A 20,757-nucleotide genomic window follows, 5' to 3' on the forward strand; every position below is an offset into this window, starting at 1 on the left:
GCGAAGGAGGTGGCGGCGGGCGCGCTTCATATTTTCGCGAACGGGGCAGGCAACTCGGGAGCACCGCGTGGCTACTGCCGACAGTCGCGCCCCCTGGCAAACGCCGTGCACGGGCGCGCTTGGAAAGGGTGAGTGCAGCGGGAGGGAAGGGCAGGAGCGAACAAAACAGCAGGGAAAGGCATCCCCCGGACTCGTAGCGAAACGCGGTCTCTAGCGCGCGGTTGCAGCCCGCTGTGCGTCCCGCCAAAGGCGCGGTCCGTTCCCGTCGGCCTGGTCCGTCTGCGAGAGGAGAGCTCACAGTCTCGCATCGCCTGTGCGGTGTTCGACTCTGTACTGTTCTTCAAGAATTCGGCTTGTTTTCCGTCGGCGCCTCCAGCGTCCCACCAAGTGCACGGACTTCGTCAAGCAACCTTTTTTTTTTTCGCACTGATTTCTTTTGCTGAAATCTGGACTCGTGATACCTGTTGCTTCGGATTTTAAAGACAGTTCCGTCAAAGTTCGGGTACCTATTCCCTGTGCTTTTTTTTTTATCGTTACTCGGTGTTAAATAGCTCACAGACATATTACGAACATTAACCATTCATCGCGACTCTTTACTATACTTACTGGTGGTACGAGACAAGTGTAGTTTAACTGTGTACCTCTGTCTCTCTCTTTATTTTTTTGTTGCCTCCGGGAGTCAGCAAAAGCAGAAGACTGCAATTTTTCGAAGCAATTTTTTTCTCTGGCACATTTTTTTTTAATTTTAGTACAGAAGTGCGTTTTTTTTTCTGTGTATGCGGTCTGCTCGTCGAACATACATTTGCCGTCAGTTGTGCGCCGAAGTGTGACCGAGCGCAAACGGGACTTTTCCATCATATAGCCAGTAAGTACCGTCTTTCTAATTCAACGCGGTAGCCTCGCATTTTTTTTCGCAAACAAACAATTAATCTAACTTCCCGGACATTTTTCTTCAGCGGCATCCGAACACTGGTTACCGACGACTGGCACTTCGTCGAACCACCAAATGCAATAGAATTCTGAAAAGTGGCCGGCGGCATTTTGCTCGGAAACGCGAAGCTCTCTCGATAGGGTTTGGGTTGCAAACGCCATCATTTATCCCGTGGCGGTGACCAAATCAATTTGTTAAAGTACAGCTGCGGGCAGCAGGCTCGCATTTGAAGCGCTTGAGGAAAGACGCTCGTTGAAGCACTGTTTATCCAGGAAAGTCTGTTTGAATTCCCAACGAAGAAAAAGTTATTTCTGATTCGAACTTACGAGGGGCCCCGATGATGGACTTTCCAATAATGCCGCTGCCCCCGGTGTCGGAAGCTCCGACCACGAGCGCCAACGTTTCGGTGGCTATGGGTCACGTAGCAACCGAGCCCACGCTTGCTTCGGGGTCGTGGGCGCCGTCCCAAGAGAATTCGACATTGGCGGCGTTCCGGGCCAACCTAACGGCTGACGATTATCCCCCAATGAACGCTTTGGGCTTCGAGCTTCAGGCGTTCCTCATCGCGCTGTACAGCTTGACCGCGCTGCTGGCGCTGGGCGGCAACGTGATGGTCATCGTGGTGCTCCTCCTGGGCCGTCGGTCGTCGCGCGAACTCAGACTGTTCCTGGTGAACCTGGCGCTGTCGGACATTGCCATGGCCGTGTTCTCCATCCCGTTCACCTACACCGACTTCATGCTGGGCCGCTGGATCTTCGAGCCTCTCTTCTGCCCCGTCGTGCTCTTCATGCAGCACGTTTCGGTCATCGTGTCCGTCTACACGCTCACCGCCATCGGAGTCGACAGGTGAGTAACGTTCAAGTAATTAACACGCGCGAGTTGTGTGTACGGCCGATTTCGCCGGAAGTGAGCCATGTTCCGTCGATGAACTTCGGACATGTCCTCAAGCTCCATTACAGCTGAACGTACACGCCAGTGCGTTACTTCGTGTAGAATTGTACCGTCGATCCGAACCATCGCTGTTCGCACTTCGTGCACCATTCGTTGTGAAATTTGTGTTTTGTCGTTATCGTCCCCAAACGTTACCTTTGCCGGCGGAATTAGCTTTCTGACTCAAACACTTCTAGCCTCCTCTCAGCGAGATCGTAACATGTATGCGATATATATCACTTATATAAGGTAGTAAACATTTTCTTATTTTCGTGAACGCACGGTCGAACAAGTTAAAAAAAATCACCTGACAACAGTAAACAAGCACATACTCCTGGCGTGTAGGTGTAACGGGAAGTAATGTTTATAAAGAAAGGCACTTGCGTAATTACTGCAAGTGTCGATGTTTCACGTCTGGCAGAAAGCATTGCGCAGGATTTCTTAACGCTAACTATAACGACAAGACTCTGTTGGTTTAGACTGATAGAAACATTCTTTCCATGGGGCTTCCTTATAATACACAAAAGATCTGGTCGCTCCTGGATTTTATGTAGCAAATATAATGCTGCCCTTCGCCTGCCTTGTTGTGATATATGTTTCTTCTCACAGGCACGCTTGATCTTTTGCGCTGTATGACTCGCAAATTTCGCACGCTCCATTTTAGTAAAAATACCAAAGGTAAGTTCATGTTGCATTTACGGCAGAATCGACGGATGTAGCACTTGGTATTGTTCGCAGGTAGCTGCTTAGTATAGGAAGACAGACTTTTGTTGCTTAAGGCTATACGCTGCTATATACACTGATATACGGCAGTGCCCGTGGGCGAGTGCTTGTCACGCCCGATTTAAGAGTAGTTCATGCAAGTTTGCTTCGAGGCTTCAACATGCCAAAAATTTCCGCTTATGACAGAAATATTAACGCCGATATTCAATAAGTTAATTATCAGTCGTTGCGAGAGCTCAGCCTGTAGTGTTTTCTAGAACACGTGAGAATTAGTTGCTGCATAGGATTTTGAATGATCCTTTTTTTTCTGTTTCTTTCTTAAACCTCTATTTGTACGTATCTTCTGAAAGGTAGTAAAAGTGCAGTAAGAAAGGTTCTTACTGGATTTTTGCTACTCTTGTGACCTTGTTATGGAAACGCCAGGCAATTCATTGGGTTATTCACGCGTCTTCATGGACTCCTGCAATAACTTTAGGTATGAGGCAAAAATATTTGGACAGCTTAAAGTCGTTGTAATACGTTCATCGGTTATTGCTGTAGGCGTCAAGTAGTAGCGCAGTACATGGATATGATAATACTCAGCATTATGTTTGCTGATTTCACTACTGTATAATGTTGCGCAGCAAGCTTGTATAGTGAGATGGCACATGACGATACTTGTGTATGTAGTAATAATAACTCATTTAAGATTAAAATCAATACAGCGTTGTCTAACACCACTAGCATTTATATGACTCTTTCGTGGGATGCGAAATATATAGCGTGATGTGACATATTAGTTCAAAGTTCAATTTGCTTTCTTGCGGGAGCTTGCTTTCTCCTGTTCGCTCCAATATAGAGCTGTTTAAAAATAAATCATTTGGCATCGACTCTAGACGTGCAGCGTTCACTTCAAATTTGTAGGCAAACGTTACTCATACGTGGGCTGATCTACAACGGATATATATATATATATATATATATATAATATATATATATATATATATATATATATAGGGTTTCGAAAGAATATTCCTGGCTATTGGTTTAATTGTATGAAAGAAAACTTGTCACAGTGAAAAACATAACAACATTTATTCTGAGCTTTCGGCCGGGGACCGGCCTTTAAAGGCCGGTCCCCGGCCGAAAGCTCAGAATAAATGTTGTTATGTTTTTCACTGTGACAAGTTTTCTTTCATATATATATATATATATATATATATATATATATATATATATATATATATATCAAGAGAGAGAGAATAGTGAAAGAACGCTGTTTTTCGTTAGGCCAGTCATAGTACGGAATTCTGATAGGGCGGCGTCGATCTCCTGGGGCTAATACGTCTGTAACGCAACGAAAATTGGTCAAGCGTCTCAACATGCCGGCTTGCATGCGAGCAATTACGAAAATTTTGTCAATCCCATTGCCGCCTTCGTTCACGGCGTAACGCTGGGGCTCAACCCTGGGTAGCCAGTCGGGGACACAGCCTTGCGTTTTGAGTACCTCAATACAATGGGAAATGCTTTCGAGAAAAAGCATGCGCGCAGGTTCACTTTTGAGGGTCGCAGTGAAATTCAGCTATTCGAGCCGGCCATAAACGATGGAGGTCAAGAAACAGTTGCTTACCCCCCAAAATTTTAAGATTACGAAAGAGTCATTCGGTTGTTGACTACTTCGATTCTGCTTTATTGTTGCGAACTATGGTAACAAATGTCTTGTTCGTGATGTTCGTGCCACAGAAGCCACTTTCTTCACCGCTGAGTTACTCTTTAAACACGCTAAGTGAAGGAAAGCGTCAGTTTGCTTGTTTGTGTTTCTTTTCTCGCAAAATGTCTTCTCGTTACCTTGCTATTATGAATGCTATATGTGAAGCTCATAGCGCGCATGCCATCCGTGTCCTGGAAGTACCGGGCGCGCGGTGATAGCGCAATTAAAGACATGCGAGTTAGAAAAACATTGTTGTTCTGAGTAAGAAACACGCCCCTAATACACGTCCCCCCCCCCCCCAATTTTTTTAAACAGCGAAGCTGCTTACGGCGTAGGTAAGTGCGAGGAGCGTAGACAAGAAACTCGGCCGCTGCACGCTCTCTTTGTCTTCTTCTTCATCTAGTGCTTCGCTCCCCTAAAATAACCCATAAATATATTAAACTATAAATAAAGACAGTTTGCTATTGGCGACGTAGATTCGAGAAATGGGGATAGTTATAGTACATATTTCTGTATCGTGTAGCGGCGGATAATAAGGCCTCTGGCCAGCACACCCACACAAATTGAGGTTGACACGATGGGTGTGCAATGCAGGCGTTTCTTCAAAGCGTGGGCCTTCTGAAGAAAACAAACAAAAAAAGAATCACAGAACGGATAAACGGAAACGAAAGGAGAGAAGAAAAAAACAGTGAACACTCAGTTTAAGGAGAGAGCGATGCTTCCCAAAAATCCACACCGTCCTTTATGCCTTTGCCTAAGACGACTGGAACGCGAAAGGCACCTTCTTTTTCTTTTTTTTTTTTCATGTGAGTCGATTGTAGTGACTCCCCCCCCCCCCCCCCCCGAATCTTGCTGCACCTAACGTAATTTGGCACTGCCTCCGGGATCTGAGGCACTACAAGCTTTCTACAACTCACATGATTTTGCACAGTCTCCGTGATTGGCCCACCTTTGATCAAGTGATGATTTCATGCGATCTCGTCATCATGCGAGTTCATGTTGGGACGTGATCATGACGTCCCAAACTCTGTTGCTGTGACATCACCACATGATGGCGATATGTTAAATTGGGTCATGTGACTTTTAGTACGCCGACTGCACACGCACATTCACTTGTGTATCACATCGCTTATGACCGATGTTTATTAATTCTTTTAACACGTACGGAAGTGTAGAATTTTCAAGACTTCACTGACGTCGTTTCGTCTCGAAAATAACGCCACGGAAATGACGTCGGCACACGGTTAGATGACAAAAAAAGGTTTTTCTATCTCGCAAAAAACACCGGCAGTTCTTTCTTACGTAGGAGTTGGTTTCGAAAAGACGTTATTACATCGCCCCTGAAACGAAATTCGACTTTAGAACTACACTGTTACCCGCCTTGGTAGCTTAGCCCGTAAGGTATCGCGTTGATGAGCTCAAGGGCGCAGGTTCGATTCCCTGTCACGGTGGCCGCATTTGGATGGTGGCGAAACGCAAAGAACACATGTGTGGCCAGATTTAAGCGCACGTTAAAGAACCCCAGGTGATCGAAATTAATCCGGAGCACCCCACGACGGCATGCCTCATATCCATATTGCGGTTTGGAACGTAAAACGCGTGCTATTAGAAATACATCGTTCCTCAATCGACGCCCAAGCAGTTCCCTTCTTCCGAGACATGCGTATATTATTGTTTCTCAGTGCATCTGAGCCTTCTGACGAGCCTTCCACTATGCTAGGTCGGTCATTCTTGGCTTTTGTATAGGTTAGTCAGTGGCATCCAGCCGTATTAGGTGCCGTATCCAGAAACGATTGCCATCTATTCCCAAGTGCGAGCACAAAACAAATTTCTGCCAACGTGTCTCCCATGTCTGATTGTCCCTCGGCTACGCCTGTCAATTGCACCACGCTCTACACCGTAGGAAAACAGCGGACTAAGTGTGTTGCGCGAACACCACTTGGTCGGAATGCCAGTGCACGGCTCCCAGAGCTGTTCGCTTCGCAGGAGATAAGTGGAGACAACATCTTCGGTAGACGCCCCGTGCACGAGCGCATAAGGTACGAGCTTAGAGGAAAGCCCGGAGCTTTGCGCGTCCTTGCGATGTGTCCCCTCGACATGTTTGCGGTGAGAGTACTCTGACGCAGACATAACCGCGCAAATACGCAGGAAGCGATTTTCGAGACGGCAGAAGCGCACAAACACAAACTTTGTTTCTTAGCTTCGTTTACATTGTTTCGTGGGTAGACCCGCTTACATTTCTTTACTCGCTCTGTCTCTCTTGCCCTCTATTGCATGCGTGTTCTCATTTCTGGGCAGCTGCTTTGCTCTGAGATCGTGTGACTCTGTCACACGCTGTTCTTTTGACTTTGCGCAGTTCGGAACGCAGTTCGCCGAGCCAGGACTTCTTGTTATAGGAAGTGCGCATGCCGAGTGCTGCAGTTTCACCGCCTTAGAGACCGTGTGCTTTGTTTATGGGCACCGAAAATACTCCCGCAAAAATTTACTACCGTTTTATCTCACGAGTGTGGTTCACGTGTCTTCGTTCTCGTGTTACTTTTTTTGTTTTGCCTGCATATTTATCATTGAGTACGTTTTTGGAAGCTTCCCTCGAAATTCCTCCGAGGGGAATCCGTTGCCCGGATAGACGACGAGTGAATATGTTATTAAATTCGCAAACTTTTGCATGCTAACTCAGAAACAAAATTATCCCTCCGTCCCTCTGTCACGTAAGACGAATCGCTGTAAGGAAATATGTATAAAACAAAATAATTTTTTCTTTGCGGTGCTGGGTTTAGAAAACAGGCCCGCACTCTCCTAAGGCGAGTGCCTCTTAACCTCTGGGTTACACACCGACTCTTGCGGAATTTGAACACATCTGAAACATTTGAATGCGTTGCACCAGTGGTACAAAAATGTAAAATTAACGTAGAACGATTTTTCTAAAGGCTTCGTTGAAATGTTACACGGTGGCGGAATAAAAGCTGTTTGCAGGGCAAGGTGTAAAGCCGGAACGGAAGATGCCACACACCAGGAAAATTCCGGCTTTCCGAAAATTTGATGCCAAACACTCGTTTCGGTGGTCGCGGGACGCTCCTTACGTGGGGTCGTTCCCGACGCTTAATGCTCGAAAGAAGATGAAATACGGTGTGCTAGTGCCACCCAACAGCAACGTTTGATGGAAGGCCGCAATCGTAGAGTTTCCTACAATAAAACCCTTCGCTTACACATCCCTTAGACAGCTCGCAAAGGAGATCCTGTGCGAAGTTTTTTTTTTTGTTTTTTTTTTTATCGGGCCCCGTGTGGTTCCGATAAGTATACTAGTGTAGTTGAAATGACGCATGTTTGACTCAAGTGTTGGGCATGCCTGCTATATATAGACAACGCATCCACGACATCGTGTTATATTATCGGCTAACTCGATTTCAGTTCGACGGTTGCATTATTGGGAATAATTCGGGCTGTGATGCAAAATAATTTATAAAAAAACAGTCGGCTAAAAATAACCTCCGAGACTGACGCACACGTTTGCGGTGTGTTCCCTCTCTCTCTCTCTCTCTCTCTCTCTCTCTCATTATACTTCTAACTATCGATCACACCCATCCCTTTCCCCAGTACAGGGTAGCATACCTCTTATTTTAAAGTGGTTATCCTCCCCGCTTTTCCTGTGCAGAGCCATATATACCCTTCGGGAGAGTTTGGCGATTGTTTCATCTCGCCGCTCTCCGAGCTCCGCCCCAGCACCGCCCTCTTCTCGTGACGTAAACCCTCTCTCCTCGCCGGCGGCGGCGGGCGGCAGTGGCGACAGCGCCAGACAGCGCGGCGCGGAGTCCGGCGCTGCCGCGACGGAGAGACGCCGGCGCGCCGCACTTACACGATCGCTGAGGAGCGCGCGTAGGTTACGAAGCTCTTGTGCGAAGCCGCGCGTATTCATGGCGACTGCTCCTCGCATTCAAGCGTGAATTTGTTGCGTGCGATGGGCTGCTGTTGCGCGGTTGGCTGTTCAAACAGCACAGCTCAGGGTTTCCGCCTTTTTAGGCTTTCGAAGTAAAAGAAGCGACGACGCCTTTGGATCAGAAACATCACACGCAGCAAATGGACCCCGACCGACTGCTCCGTGCTATGCGAGATACCTACCTGAGTATTTAGCTTGAATATTGCTGGTATTATAAACAGCGTACCATTAACACAAACTTATTATTTGTTGTGCGATGGGGCCCTTTCAGGCGCACAAACTTTAAAAATAATTTTGTCGCGCTGAAAAAAAGGCGTTTTATGGTTCGCGTTTCGATCGCTTGGGCAGATTGAAATTTTGCAGCGATCACGCTATAAGTGTCAAGCGTGATGTGTTGCGTTTACGTAATTTATCGCGCGTTCTGAGCACGAGCTTGGGATGTTACGGTGATGTTGTGAGGGAAAGATTTATTTCGATATCGCAGGTTAGTGCCGCCGCGCGTCAGCTGCGGCGGTTACCTGGCATGTGTTGTACGTTATGTGGTCTGCGTTTCTGTGGCTGTCAGCTTATGATGTCATTTACCGCTGTGTTGCCGCTTGTGTACTTGCTACCAGTTTCACGCTTAATTCGCGCATGTAAATTAATCTGCGCCCCTGTGCTAAGCGAATGTGCCTTGCGCTTTTTGGTCATGCAGGTATAGTGCACAATGTCTGTGCTCATGCAGGAAGCTCTTCTACTATAGCAAGGGGCCCTCATGTGCTCGATGAAATTTCGTGATTAGGAAGTATAGAGCGCGAAGAAGTTGAGCATAAAAATGATTTTGTAAAGTAAACAAACAGGATGTCCGCTATCAGACTAGCCGAACGAGGTATTGTTTTCATTTAACACGCGCCTAAGGGGGGCCCTGCACCTGTTCTGACGAAAACCTTAGATGCCTCAGCAAACGCGAAAATTGACCGCCGTCGTCCGTGGCGTCGGCGTCCCGCGTCGGCGGCGTCAACACGAGGGATGTCAAAAATCATCACGTAATGACGTGACCATACGACCAAAGATTGTGACGTCATCAAGACGTCGAATAACGTGACTTCACGCGATGCCGTCAGCACATGACCAGATGTGGGGTAGAAAGTTGCAGTGCCTCCGATCTTGGAGGCAGTGCAAGACAATGTTAGGTCACAAAGCTTTCGAGGGGGGGGGGGGGGGGGGCGTGAGGAACAGTACATCAACTGAAGAAAAGGAAGACGGCTTTCGCGTTCGAGAGGTCTTAGGCGAATGCATAAGGGACCCTGTGAGTTCTTTTTTTCTCTTATTAGAGAGTTTTAGTGCCGGGGACTCCAAGCCGCTTCCTTATTCACCCTCTTACGTTCCCTTGTACACTCAGCCGCGCCCCATGGACTATACAAAGGAACGCAAGGGGCTTACGTACGCAAGGCACTTTGGGGTCCCGGTACTAAAATTCTCTAAGAGGGAATTTTAGGGCTCGAGATCCCCAAGCCGCTTGTGTACGCCCGCTTTTACGCTTTTGTGGCCTTAATACAATTACGTGCGCTGGTATCTCTGTTTCTTTTAAAATCAGAGCTGTTTAAGCTTGGAAAATCCCCGTTAGTGGCGAATAAAAATTGTCATCATCATGAACCGGCACGCAATCCGTCCTCTTCTTTATCTTCTGCTTTGCTGCCAGAACACGTGCACAGACTTTTCCGGCGCGGTATGCAATGAATCTCACGTAACACTTGTCACGTGACATGTTCCAAAAATCACACCTGTTATATATGCTCGTCACAGAGTCACATCACGCAATACCAATTTTGGTGTATATCAATCTGGCGGAACGGCCGCCATCGCACCATGAGCGTGGCACGTAAGTCATGCTGTACATGACACGCGTGTCATGATATTCACATTAACTCCCGTTATTTATGTTCGTCACACAGTCATGTCGCGCACTACCAATTTTGGTGTATATCAAGCTAGCACAACGGCCGCCAGCGCACCATGAGCGTGGCACGTAAGTCGTTCTATACATGACATGCGTGTCACGATTTTCATAATAACTCCTGTTATTTATGTTCGCCATACGCTCTTGTCTAGCCATACCAATTTTGGTATATATCAAATTAACGAAACGGCCGCAAGAGCACCAATACTGTGGCATGTAAATCATGCTGTACATGACATGCACGTCATGATTTTCATGTTATGACCAGTCATTTACGTTTGTCATACAGTCACATTACGCCATACCAATTTTGGTATACACCCCATGTACGAAACGGCCAGGAGAGCACAAATTCGTAGGCGGCTAGATAGAGACAGATAGATACGCTCAAAGTCGCAGAAGTTCGCTAAGAAATGTTTCGCATTTAAAAAAACCAAGATAGACGCAAACGCACAGGTCTTCATAGCTCGAAAAGTCACCGATGATCACGATACTCCCTCATGCGAATTCTGAGCGCAGCTTTGTGTTGAGGCAACGCGAACTGTGTTTGAATTTCTGGCTATCCGCGTTGGAACATTCGTTACATATTGCCACAGAAACTGCCAGTGCTGGATTGCTACGCGCACCACTCTGTGGATTGCAGGCGTCATCGCCATCCCCGTCACGACAAGCGAGACAGTAGCAGCGCACCCACCAGCCCTGCATGCGCACGAGCTCCGACCGAAGGGCGAGCACGCATGACGGAGGAAGAAAGCGATGTTAGAGGCCAGTGGCTCGTGATATCGACAGAATCCACGTTCGCTGTCTTTCGTCTTCGTTCGCTCTATCGGTTACGCCGACTACGCCAACGGCGATGCCGAACAGCGCAGGAACAGACGCCTAAGAGCTGCGCTCTAAAAGCACAGCGTGTATCGTAGAACGTCGGGGACTCGAATCGGCGTGCACAACTCAGTTTCACGATGATTTGGACACGCGTAATTCACTCCATATTCTTCATTAAATTTGTCCAACAATGTTCTTGCACAATTTCGCTTTCGCAATTTGTTTAGGAGCGCTAGATTTGACGAATGAACAGCGCGTACATAGCCTCAGCCGTGCGCCCGTCGCGCGGAAAGACTATATATATGGCGGACGCCGGCGGAGCGGAGGCGTGGCGGTGACGTGAACAGCGTCATCGCCGCGCCGCGACGTCACTGCCCCGCCCATTCGCCAGACTCTCCCCATCGACGGCTCTGTTCCTGTGTCCCCTGTTGTCCTCCTTGCGGTGGTATACTGAAACTCTCTTTAAAAAACACCACCAATTCATCGTATATGACATTCTTGGCGGTTATTATCAGTTCCCATTCATTCAGGAAGCGCAAAGATTGTCACCTCGAAGACACACGCGCCAGGAAGACTATTTATAAAACGGCAATTCTGATTTAATTTTTTTTCTCGTATCAAGCAGAAGTCAGCGCGCTGGTTAGCAGTGCCCTCGTAATCCAGTGGAGGAGTACGACTAGCTGCTTAAAAACATGAGTTTTTACTGGCAGATTATCCAGAAAGGACATGATACAGCAGACACAAATTAATAAACGACGGAGTTAAAGACGCTACGACCTAAAATGTAGACATCGAAGACTGCGTTCAATAGCTCAGGTTTCTCGTCAACGCATGTGAAGACAAAAAAAAGCAACTCTAGTCCAAGGTTATGAACTCTAGATGATACTGGGATCAAACTGAAAGTTTTCCAGAGCCGGTACTTTATAGCTAACTGCACTTGAGAGGTAGTTTGTTACCTGCTAGTTCGGGACACCTCGCTATTGAACGCTGGTGCTTTAGCGTTGTAGGTCAGTAGGTGTCAAAATGGCATTTTTATACCTTGGAGCTTGCCCTATCGCAAGGTCCCTATTGATCACCAGCTATACCACATACCACATGTAAGATATTTATGAGAACTTCATCTAAGTTCTTCCCGCCTAGCGGCTCTTAGACTACAGAAAAAAAAGAAAAACAGAGATCAGGTTGTCGATTACAGCGCAAGTTGAGGACATGCCCGACACGCTGTATTTGGCTAATTATAGAGAAAAACGGTCAGTGCTTAGACGGCAGAAAAGAAACTAATCTAATCCGGTTCGTGTGAGAGTGTTTGCGGCAGCTTGAGATAATGCATGATGTAAAAGTTGAAAAATTGCTGATTTTTTTTTTCCTTGACCTATACAGAAAGTCGATGTCCATATCTGATAGTTTATTCAAGTGACGCACGTGTCGCTCAATGAATAGAACATTCTGCTGCTAATCACGAGCTCACGCCTCATCCTTAACCACAGCAGCCGCACTTTCACGGAGGAGAGTGCAGAAAGGTTTGTGTAAGATGCTTCGGGCGCACGTTAAGAACACCGGACAGAGTCGAATTTAACAAGGACTTCACTGCAGCATGATCTACTTCTAACCGCTCCATTCCTTTGAAACGTCTAACATCACTCGCAGTTCAGTTTGTCTATGAATTGTTAAATATGCAGACAATCTTTCCTCGGCCGCTTGCGTCGGTTCTAAAGGACCAGTACGAAAGAATCAGCTTGAATCAACAAACGGCAATGAAATTGGAACGACAGGTTCGCCAGTGAGTCTTGTAGGTTAATCTTTATGGCTGCCTATATACTGTAACAGGTCAGAGAGATTTCAAGACAAAGACGAAAATTTGCGAAATGGTTTGGTTAAGCTAGCGATTTAGCGCCGAGCCCATTGCCTTTGGAGGTGACTTTCATTTTGTCAAGGCAAATTTCCTTGCTTGTACGGTTTGCCTGCATTATGGCACAAGGCTGGAATAATACTATGTCCCTTACTGGTATAAACCACCCAAACCAACCAAATTACTGAGCGACCAACCTATGGTTGTATAAAAAAGCGCTATTCATTGTTGGGCACCGACAATGTACCGAACTGAGCTCCGCCTGAATTATCACCGGGGAACAGCCGATAGCGAATGGTGGGCGATGCGGAAAGAATGCGATCGAGCGAAAAAACTTCGTACATTGCAGCGTTCCGTGTAAAAATGCATGGATACAGGAAAATCACATCCGGAGGGCACACGTATTACAGGAGCTTGCGCATGGACGAATTAGCGGTCCGCATTACCTTGAAGAGGTATGATATACTATTCGGTCATTCCAGCGACGCAGGCGGCGCCACGCGGCCCTCCTCCGAAGCTGGTATAAGGTGATGTGACCGACGTTGAACGTCGCTTCACCTTCATTCAAACACCTTTTGTTTCTTTAGCGATAGAAAGTATCTGCAGCGAAACTCTAGGGCCTGACGAGCTTTGATGCTCGAGACGCGCACGCTTGCGAGATATCCTCATCCCCGTATCGTCCGCCATTTTGACCTACCGTTCTGCCGCCTATAGTCGCTGGAATTATCGAATAAGGAAGCACAATCCTGCACATTATTTTCAGTAATCAGCCATTTCATCTGTGACACCATGGTAACTATGGACATTTTGCTGCAGAGTTGAAGATGGTTGGTTCCATCCGGCTAGCCACGTCTACCGTTGAGTACAGGCAAATTTTTAAAAGACGGAAGAGAAATAGACACTATAGAGACTTTACTTCAATTGCAGGCACCCATTAAGGACTGCAGGCTACCGAAATAAATCCGTAGCATCTTATCCACGCGGCATGCTTCATAATCAAGTCCTAGATTTGGCACGTAGAAACACAAATGTAAATACTCGGTAGCAGAGTAATGCGTAGTAGCATTATGAACTGTTTCTTCGTGGTATTACGAAAAATGACTTGGTATGCTATAGTACTGTGTGTGTGGTGTGTGTGTGTGTGTGTGTGTGTGTGTGTGTGTGTGTGTGTGTGTGTGTTGTGTGTGTGTGTGTGTGTGTGTTGTGTGTGTGTGTGTGTGTGTGTGCGTGTGTGTGTGTGTGTGTGTGTGTGTGTGTGTGTGTGTGTGTGTGTGTGTGTGTGTGTCATGTATTCATTCTTCAGCGATAACTATCGTCGCAAGACGCGGCAAGCTACTGTATGTGCAGCGGTGCCTAGACACTAAAATTTCGAAAACTAAGCATCGTTTCCATCTATTCAACCAATCTTTCGTGTATAGGGAACCCAAGCTCAAGTTTACGGCGCGACGACAGCACCGTTCTGCGGCTCTGGAGAGAAGCTCTGGCGCAACTGGGTGCAAGCGCAGCCGTCTCAGCCTGTTTGTCGGCAGCCGAAACACGCGCGTGCGCGTGTTTCTCAGTCGGTGGGGAACTGGGGCGCCTTGCCGACAGCTTGGGCACGCTGAACCGAGAGGCTTGCAGTTCGAAGCTGCATTAACACGTTGGCAGAAGCGACCCCGCGGAAGCGCAAGCGAGGTCCGAAGTATTGCTATGTCGTTGCCTGCGACAACCGTGCAGACAACACCAAGGCACGCGATTCACGTGCGAAACTGTATCGGTTCTCGGGCATGTCGCATGAGAAATAAAGGCGGCAAGCGTGGATAGCTGACAGCACTGTCTCGCCTTCTATTTCGGCTGTCTTAGTTCATCGTTTTTGTTCGTTGCGACCACATGAATCAGTACGTAACGCGGCGCATGCACGCATCGACTACAGTGATCATTACTCGCTGTCTTCTCGCATTATGAAAGTCCAGTTACGGCTATATGTGAAACAACTTTGTGTTTTGGATTCCCCGTGTTCGTGAGACCTAATACGCGTCGTTGTTGAACGTCACACTCGCGGTATACCGTTAGCGTTGCGCAGTTGGTTGAACTGAACTCGGCCCATTGTCAGATAGTTCGGCGCCTGCAATTCACGCGTCGGGAAGGCTGCTTTATCACGCCGGAACGGACGTCTGGCATTTTCAGCAAGCTTTGACAACGTTCTGCAGGTTTGTATTGTTTTTGTCACTTCATTAGGGTGATACTTAAGCCGCTAAATATAACTGGAACTTAATACATGCTTTGCAATTGCATCCTTGAAGTAACCACCTTCTGATTGTGCGATTTTCAAGCCGGGTTCGCGCAGCAGGTTTTATACGCCTGTCAAGTCGATATCCTCATAAAAAGAGAGTGCAAGCATGACGCGAGAGCCGAAAAAACGAGGCGAGCAGTTCATCTTGCTTTCACAGTGGTTAAAGCGCAGCTAGCTGCCTCGCATCTTAATCTGCGGGTGATTCTTTAGCGGCACGGAGGACTTGACTCTAACCTTCTCAGAAAACAGTGCAATGGCCGTATAATTTCTTTTTTTCGCACGCCGCGAACGTTTGTTCACGAAAGTACACAGCTGCTACTGCAAGCATACCATATCAAAACAATCATACGATTCGTAGTCCACACCGCAGTACATCGATAGCGTGCACGGCTTCATTTCGGAGTGCATGTGGACCATTACGCATCTTTAACATGACAGAATGAGGCTTACCTCGAGGTATACGCCCTAAACGTGTAGTCGCGACCTGGGAAATGCATTTCGCTTTGAGTCGGGCGTCGTTGTCGCCGATCGTCTGCTGCTCACAGTAAACGTGATTGACGAGCCTTTCTCCTTTTATCAAGTTCGCTTTTCGGAAGTGCCAGTCCAGCTTGAAGATCCTTTTGAAGCCGCACTGAAAGCGGTATATTGTAAGGTGCCGCAAGTGCACCGCGAGGGCACAGCACGTGCACGGAAGCGAGCGGCAGCGCATTGGAGAGAAGGGAAAACGCGCGTTGCTTGCACCCAGTTGGTGCCAGAGATGGCGCTGCCTGTCAAGAGCAGCAGCGCCACTAAGCGCTGCTTGGGGAGCCTATAGGCCCCATCGCGTCGTCTTGAAGCCCCTCCGGCCAAGGGCACCGTGTTACGACTCACTGTAACGCGGTTGCACATGTAAGATCAGGCCAATAGCTTCGGCCGTCATTACTGCAGCTAAGGGCCGTATACAGATATTCATACATGAGAGCAATATCAACCGCACACTACTTGATGCGGCCCGGAAACGAGAACACCACCCGTTTGTGCCTAGCTTTCTCCTATGATAGTCTCTACCAACTAACCCAACTTCCAGTCATTCTAAGCCTCTGCAAGTTGCTCTGCACGTACCATAGATACATACATGAATAAGGCTAGAAAATAACGTATCAGTGCGAATTAGGCCAACAAAAAAAACTCTCTTCGGCTTGTCTGTAATGATGCAGAACAGATTAAATCACATTCGGGTTGCTCCTAAGGTTTGATTGCACACATCGACGCGACGACTGCCACCTAAATGCGATAATCTGGCCTGATTTGGTGGTAACTGATACGTTCATAAAGAGAAATGTTGGTAGGCGCTATATAGCTTTCATCCCACCAGACGAGGAAGAGCGAACGATAAATCGCCGCCCTTGAGATCGTTTGTTGATTCAGAGCTAATGGGCCGGACGCGGAAGGCTTCGGCTGTGTATATCCTACTTTGGATTGTTTGGCTTGTGGTGGCAGATATAGTCTACGTTTGCTCTCAACAAAAATTCAAGGCTGTCTCGATAGCAACGCTACAAAAGGTTAAATATCTTGCTCATTCAATTTCTGGGTTTTGCGCAATAAAACCACGATGTATGATTATGCTAAAAAAATTCGTTAACAGCTGGTGTGCTGGAGCCGACGCTTGGACGAGCGGACTTGCCTTCTTCAAGGCTGCAGGCATGAAGAAGGCAAGTTCACTTGTAGAAACGTCGGCTCCAGCACGCCCCCTGTTTACGAATTTTTCATCAGAACTTAAGCTTCGTCTTCTCCCGACTGCTGCCTTATTTGCATTGCGATAGCCATTATATCGACACTCCCTGCGGATTTTTGCCACCGCCATCATGTCCCAAATGTATATTATATAATTATATATATATATATATATATATATATATTATATATTATATAGATATATTATAAGGAAAAAAAATAGCAGAAGAAAAGAATTCCGAAGCACCCGTCCGAGGATTCGAACCAGCGCGCCGCGTTAGACAATTCAACCATGCGCCATGCATGTGCCGCAGTACTAACGGCGAGCTATTTAGAGAGATAAAAGCGAAGGAAAGGCAGGGAGGTTAACCAGGTTGTACCCGTTTGCTTATGCACCGTTTACCGCTGGTGGTACGCAGATCTCGGAGGAGCGTGTTTTCTATCACTAGACGCTTCTACATTTTCTTTCAACTTGGAAACTGCGCTTGAGACGCGCACGAAAAAGTGGCCCCTTTCTGCACCCACTCGTGATGAGAAACGTAAAAAACGTGCTCCATCTCCCGCCACTGGGAACCATGTGTTGATGCGAGGCAGCGGGAGCCAGTGTCAGCGCCATTGTCAGCGTTGACGTTGACACTGGCGCTAACGCTTGCGCTTTTGCTGGCGCTAACTCTGACACTGGCGGGCGGCGTTGACGCTGGCGCTCATCGCGGCGTTGCGCAGGAGAGAATGAGGCGCGCGCGCTCTGTCATTTTATACCGCGGAACTACCGTGCCACCCCCAGCGCAGTATGCAGCTGTCGCACCACCTTTCGTGCGCGCCGCTCCGTAGAGTAGAGGATTCCTAGAGGAGAGAGAGGGGGAGGGGACGCGCAGTGGGGGGTGGACGCCGCGGGACGCTGGAGCGAGGGATGGACGAAGCCCCCGCCATAACCTGCTTCGCATCTAAATAAAAGAACGCCGGGAACACCTTGCGTCAGACGCCCCGGTGTGGCAGGAGACGCAGAGGGGTTTCTGCGTATAAGCGAGATACCCGCTACACATCTGTAAGGCATTATGTGCACTTTGTTGATTCGATGGCTGATGACGATGAAAATTATGGCTGAGTCCTTTGTAATGGATTGGAAGTACTCATCGACCCACTCGTTGTGCAATTCACATTGTGTGACTCCTGGTTATTATTTTACTCTCATGCCTCGCTATATTACACACGTTAACGCGATTCCTTGTCCGACATGACGCCTGTATAGGGTCTTTTTGCGAAGGCGTTCCAAGTACAAGCATGGCTGTGTGGCAGAATACTCGACTGCCACGCAGAGGACCCGGGTTCAAATCCCATCCAATCCTGGATATTTTTTTCTTATTTCGCGCGATAGCGGTTACGGACACCGGCGGCGGCGGCGGACAACTAGCCCACTGCCGTTGTGATCTGAAAAAAGCTTTCGCTGTAAAATGCCCGCTCCGGGTAAGCTCGGAATACAGCATGGTGGAGTTAACTCGTTATTGACAAAGATGAAAAATGGGCTTGCGCCAGACCAGCGTTACTGAATATATGTATATACTGTACCATCGTTATTCATAAACAGATTGGCGGCGTCGCTTGTTAAGCCAGGTAGAACTGAAAATGCATAACTTAACCTCAAGTATTCGCCCGAGTTTTGACCAGTTCTTCGCTTTCAGAACATATTGACGCGCTGTGACAAGTTGGCTGCGGGCCGCGGGGCATTATATTTTCGCACAGCAAGCCTTCAGCGGAGGGGTCTCGTTAAAATCTGTTTTGTGTGTGTGTGTGCGTGTGTGTGAGTGTGTGTGAGTGTGTGAGTGTGTGTGTGTGTGTGTGTGTGTGTGTGTGTGTGTGTGTGTGTGTGTGTGTGTGTGTGTGTGTGTGTGTGTGTGTGTGTGTACGCGCGCGCGCAACAACCTAACAATAAGCGCCTTGGCTGCTGTCTCCACAGCGACCACAAACAGTTTCTCAGCGGCCTCTGCTTTATATGGCGCCTGGTTGCTCCCGTTTGTTTACCAGAAGCCGCATTGACGAGCCCGCCGGGTGTTGTTGACTTGACAGGAAACGCAAGTTTGTTGAATACAACGAATGTGCCAAATAATCAATATGTGTAAATGGTGCAAACAGTTTAGGCTCTTGTCACTCAGAGAAGCATAGTGCGAGCGGTTGTGGCACACATGCCCGCTGGCGCCACCTGCTGCCACGGGCGCTTCCCACGTTTTGCGTGCGCTGCCTACCACATCAAAATTAGTTTATTTCAAGCCACATTGACACATACGCACAAAGAAAAGGGACTGCTTTCCGGCAGAGTTGTTCACTATTTCCCAGGGGCGACGGAAGCGCGTGTACGAACTCGAACCCAGGCACAACTTCGGCCAAACACAAGCGACATCGGCAAAAATCTCCACGTTTACGCCTCAAATCTCCGCGAATAAAAAACCATGGCTGTCATTTCTCTATAAGGAGGTCCGTGGCGTACAGGCTTATTCACAAGCTCGTCTACGTTTATTAAGGCGAAAGTCTTAAGCGCCTCATCAGACGTTGGCCTTGAAAAACACGGCGACCTTAGCGAGTTTAAGAAAAATAGTTAAAAATCAGGGTTCAGCTGGAATCGAACCCAAGTATTCTACATAGCAGTCAAGTACTCTACCTCAGAACTACGCCACTGCTTGAAACCGCTCTGGAAAAGACCCTACACAGTCGTCATGGATAGGGCAAGGAGTCGCATTAATACATCTATGCAATATTACGTGGCAGAAGCGCAGAATAGCACCAGTCGTCACACCATGTGAAGTGCGTAAGGAGTAGGTGGTTGAAAGTTGTCAACCTATTTCAAAGTGCTGAGCCATAATTTATAATCATCAACATCAGCCACGGCATCAACAAAGTGTGCAGCTACTCTCACGTGAACTCTCAAGCTCCCACGTCGATTATAATGCTGATGGTTGTGGCTATGATAAAATAGCCACACCTGACGGCTTTCGCCTACGAGTCGTCTTAGGCGAACGCACGAGGGACCCTGTGAGTTTTATTTTTCGGCACAAGACACATAAATATACAAAAAGTGCATTACGCCCTCTCCCAACCCCCCTTTTAAATTATTTTTTTTTTTGCGCGTGATGAGGGTTCGTTTAGCGCAGTGCAATTGACAGCCGTAGAGAGAGCAGAATGACGATCGGTAGAACACTTAGCAGGGCAACGTGTAAAGACACGGACAAAAGAGAGTGGTTCCACAGGACGGGCGCAAACGTCCAGATTTATTTGGGAACGACAAAGCAAATCTTTAACCGATGTGAGCGATGTGTATTCATACAGACCTGCTTGAGTGTTCACAAATAAAGTTGAAAGTTCGCGCCCCGTCCTATGTACCACTCTTTGTCCGTGTCTTTCGACGCTGCCCTGCTAAGTGTTCTAGAATGCACCAACTGGCGCAAACAAAAGCGTTATACGATCTGAAGATTTGTCTTGTCGCTATTGTTGGCACAACCGATGGCCATTCTTACATACAGCAATTGGTCATGTCCACGGAGTACAATAGCAGTTTAGCGTATTAACAACGCTGCATCGCCGACTCAACCGATCGTTTGTCTCCAGTCGTGCTCGCACGGGCCGTCCACCTGCAGCGAAAGGGTGGTCGCACTTGGCATCCGCATTGGGAGTTCTCAGCGAATATGCTGAATTGTGAGAGTTCTTCGTGTACCTTGTCAACAGTATTATGTATACCGATAGTTAATGCAGTACAAACGTCGCCTCTGGTGCAACGATGTTCCTGACGTTATGCATGCCCTATAAAGCAACACAGCGGTTGCTGCTTCCCCAGTTCGGAAAACTTCGAACTCACAATTCGTGTTGGTAATCTTGGCTCCACAGAGCTCTCAGAGTTCCGATACTAATCGATAGGGAACGGCTTCGTGTATACGCTTCACCGCAGTACAGAACTACACCGTTTCT

The 20,757-nt window shown here is 47.7% G+C and overlaps 1 protein-coding gene across 1 annotated transcript; it reads left to right on the top strand.

The window, feature by feature from the left end:
- Nucleotides 1-1,286: 1,286 nt before the first annotated feature.
- LOC119375415 (neuropeptide Y receptor type 5) lies at nucleotides 1,287-6,670 on the top strand. Its single transcript, XM_037645623.1, has 2 exons — nucleotides 1,287-1,777; nucleotides 6,631-6,670. The coding sequence occupies exons 1-2, from the start codon at nucleotides 1,287-1,289 to the stop codon at nucleotides 6,668-6,670; spliced, it is 531 nt and encodes a 176-aa protein (XP_037501551.1).
- Nucleotides 6,671-20,757: the final 14,087 nt, after the last annotated feature.

The sequence above is a fragment of the Rhipicephalus sanguineus genome, chromosome 1 (assembly GCF_013339695.2).
Source record: "Rhipicephalus sanguineus isolate Rsan-2018 chromosome 1, BIME_Rsan_1.4, whole genome shotgun sequence".
NCBI lineage: Eukaryota > Metazoa > Arthropoda > Arachnida > Ixodida > Ixodidae > Rhipicephalus > Rhipicephalus sanguineus.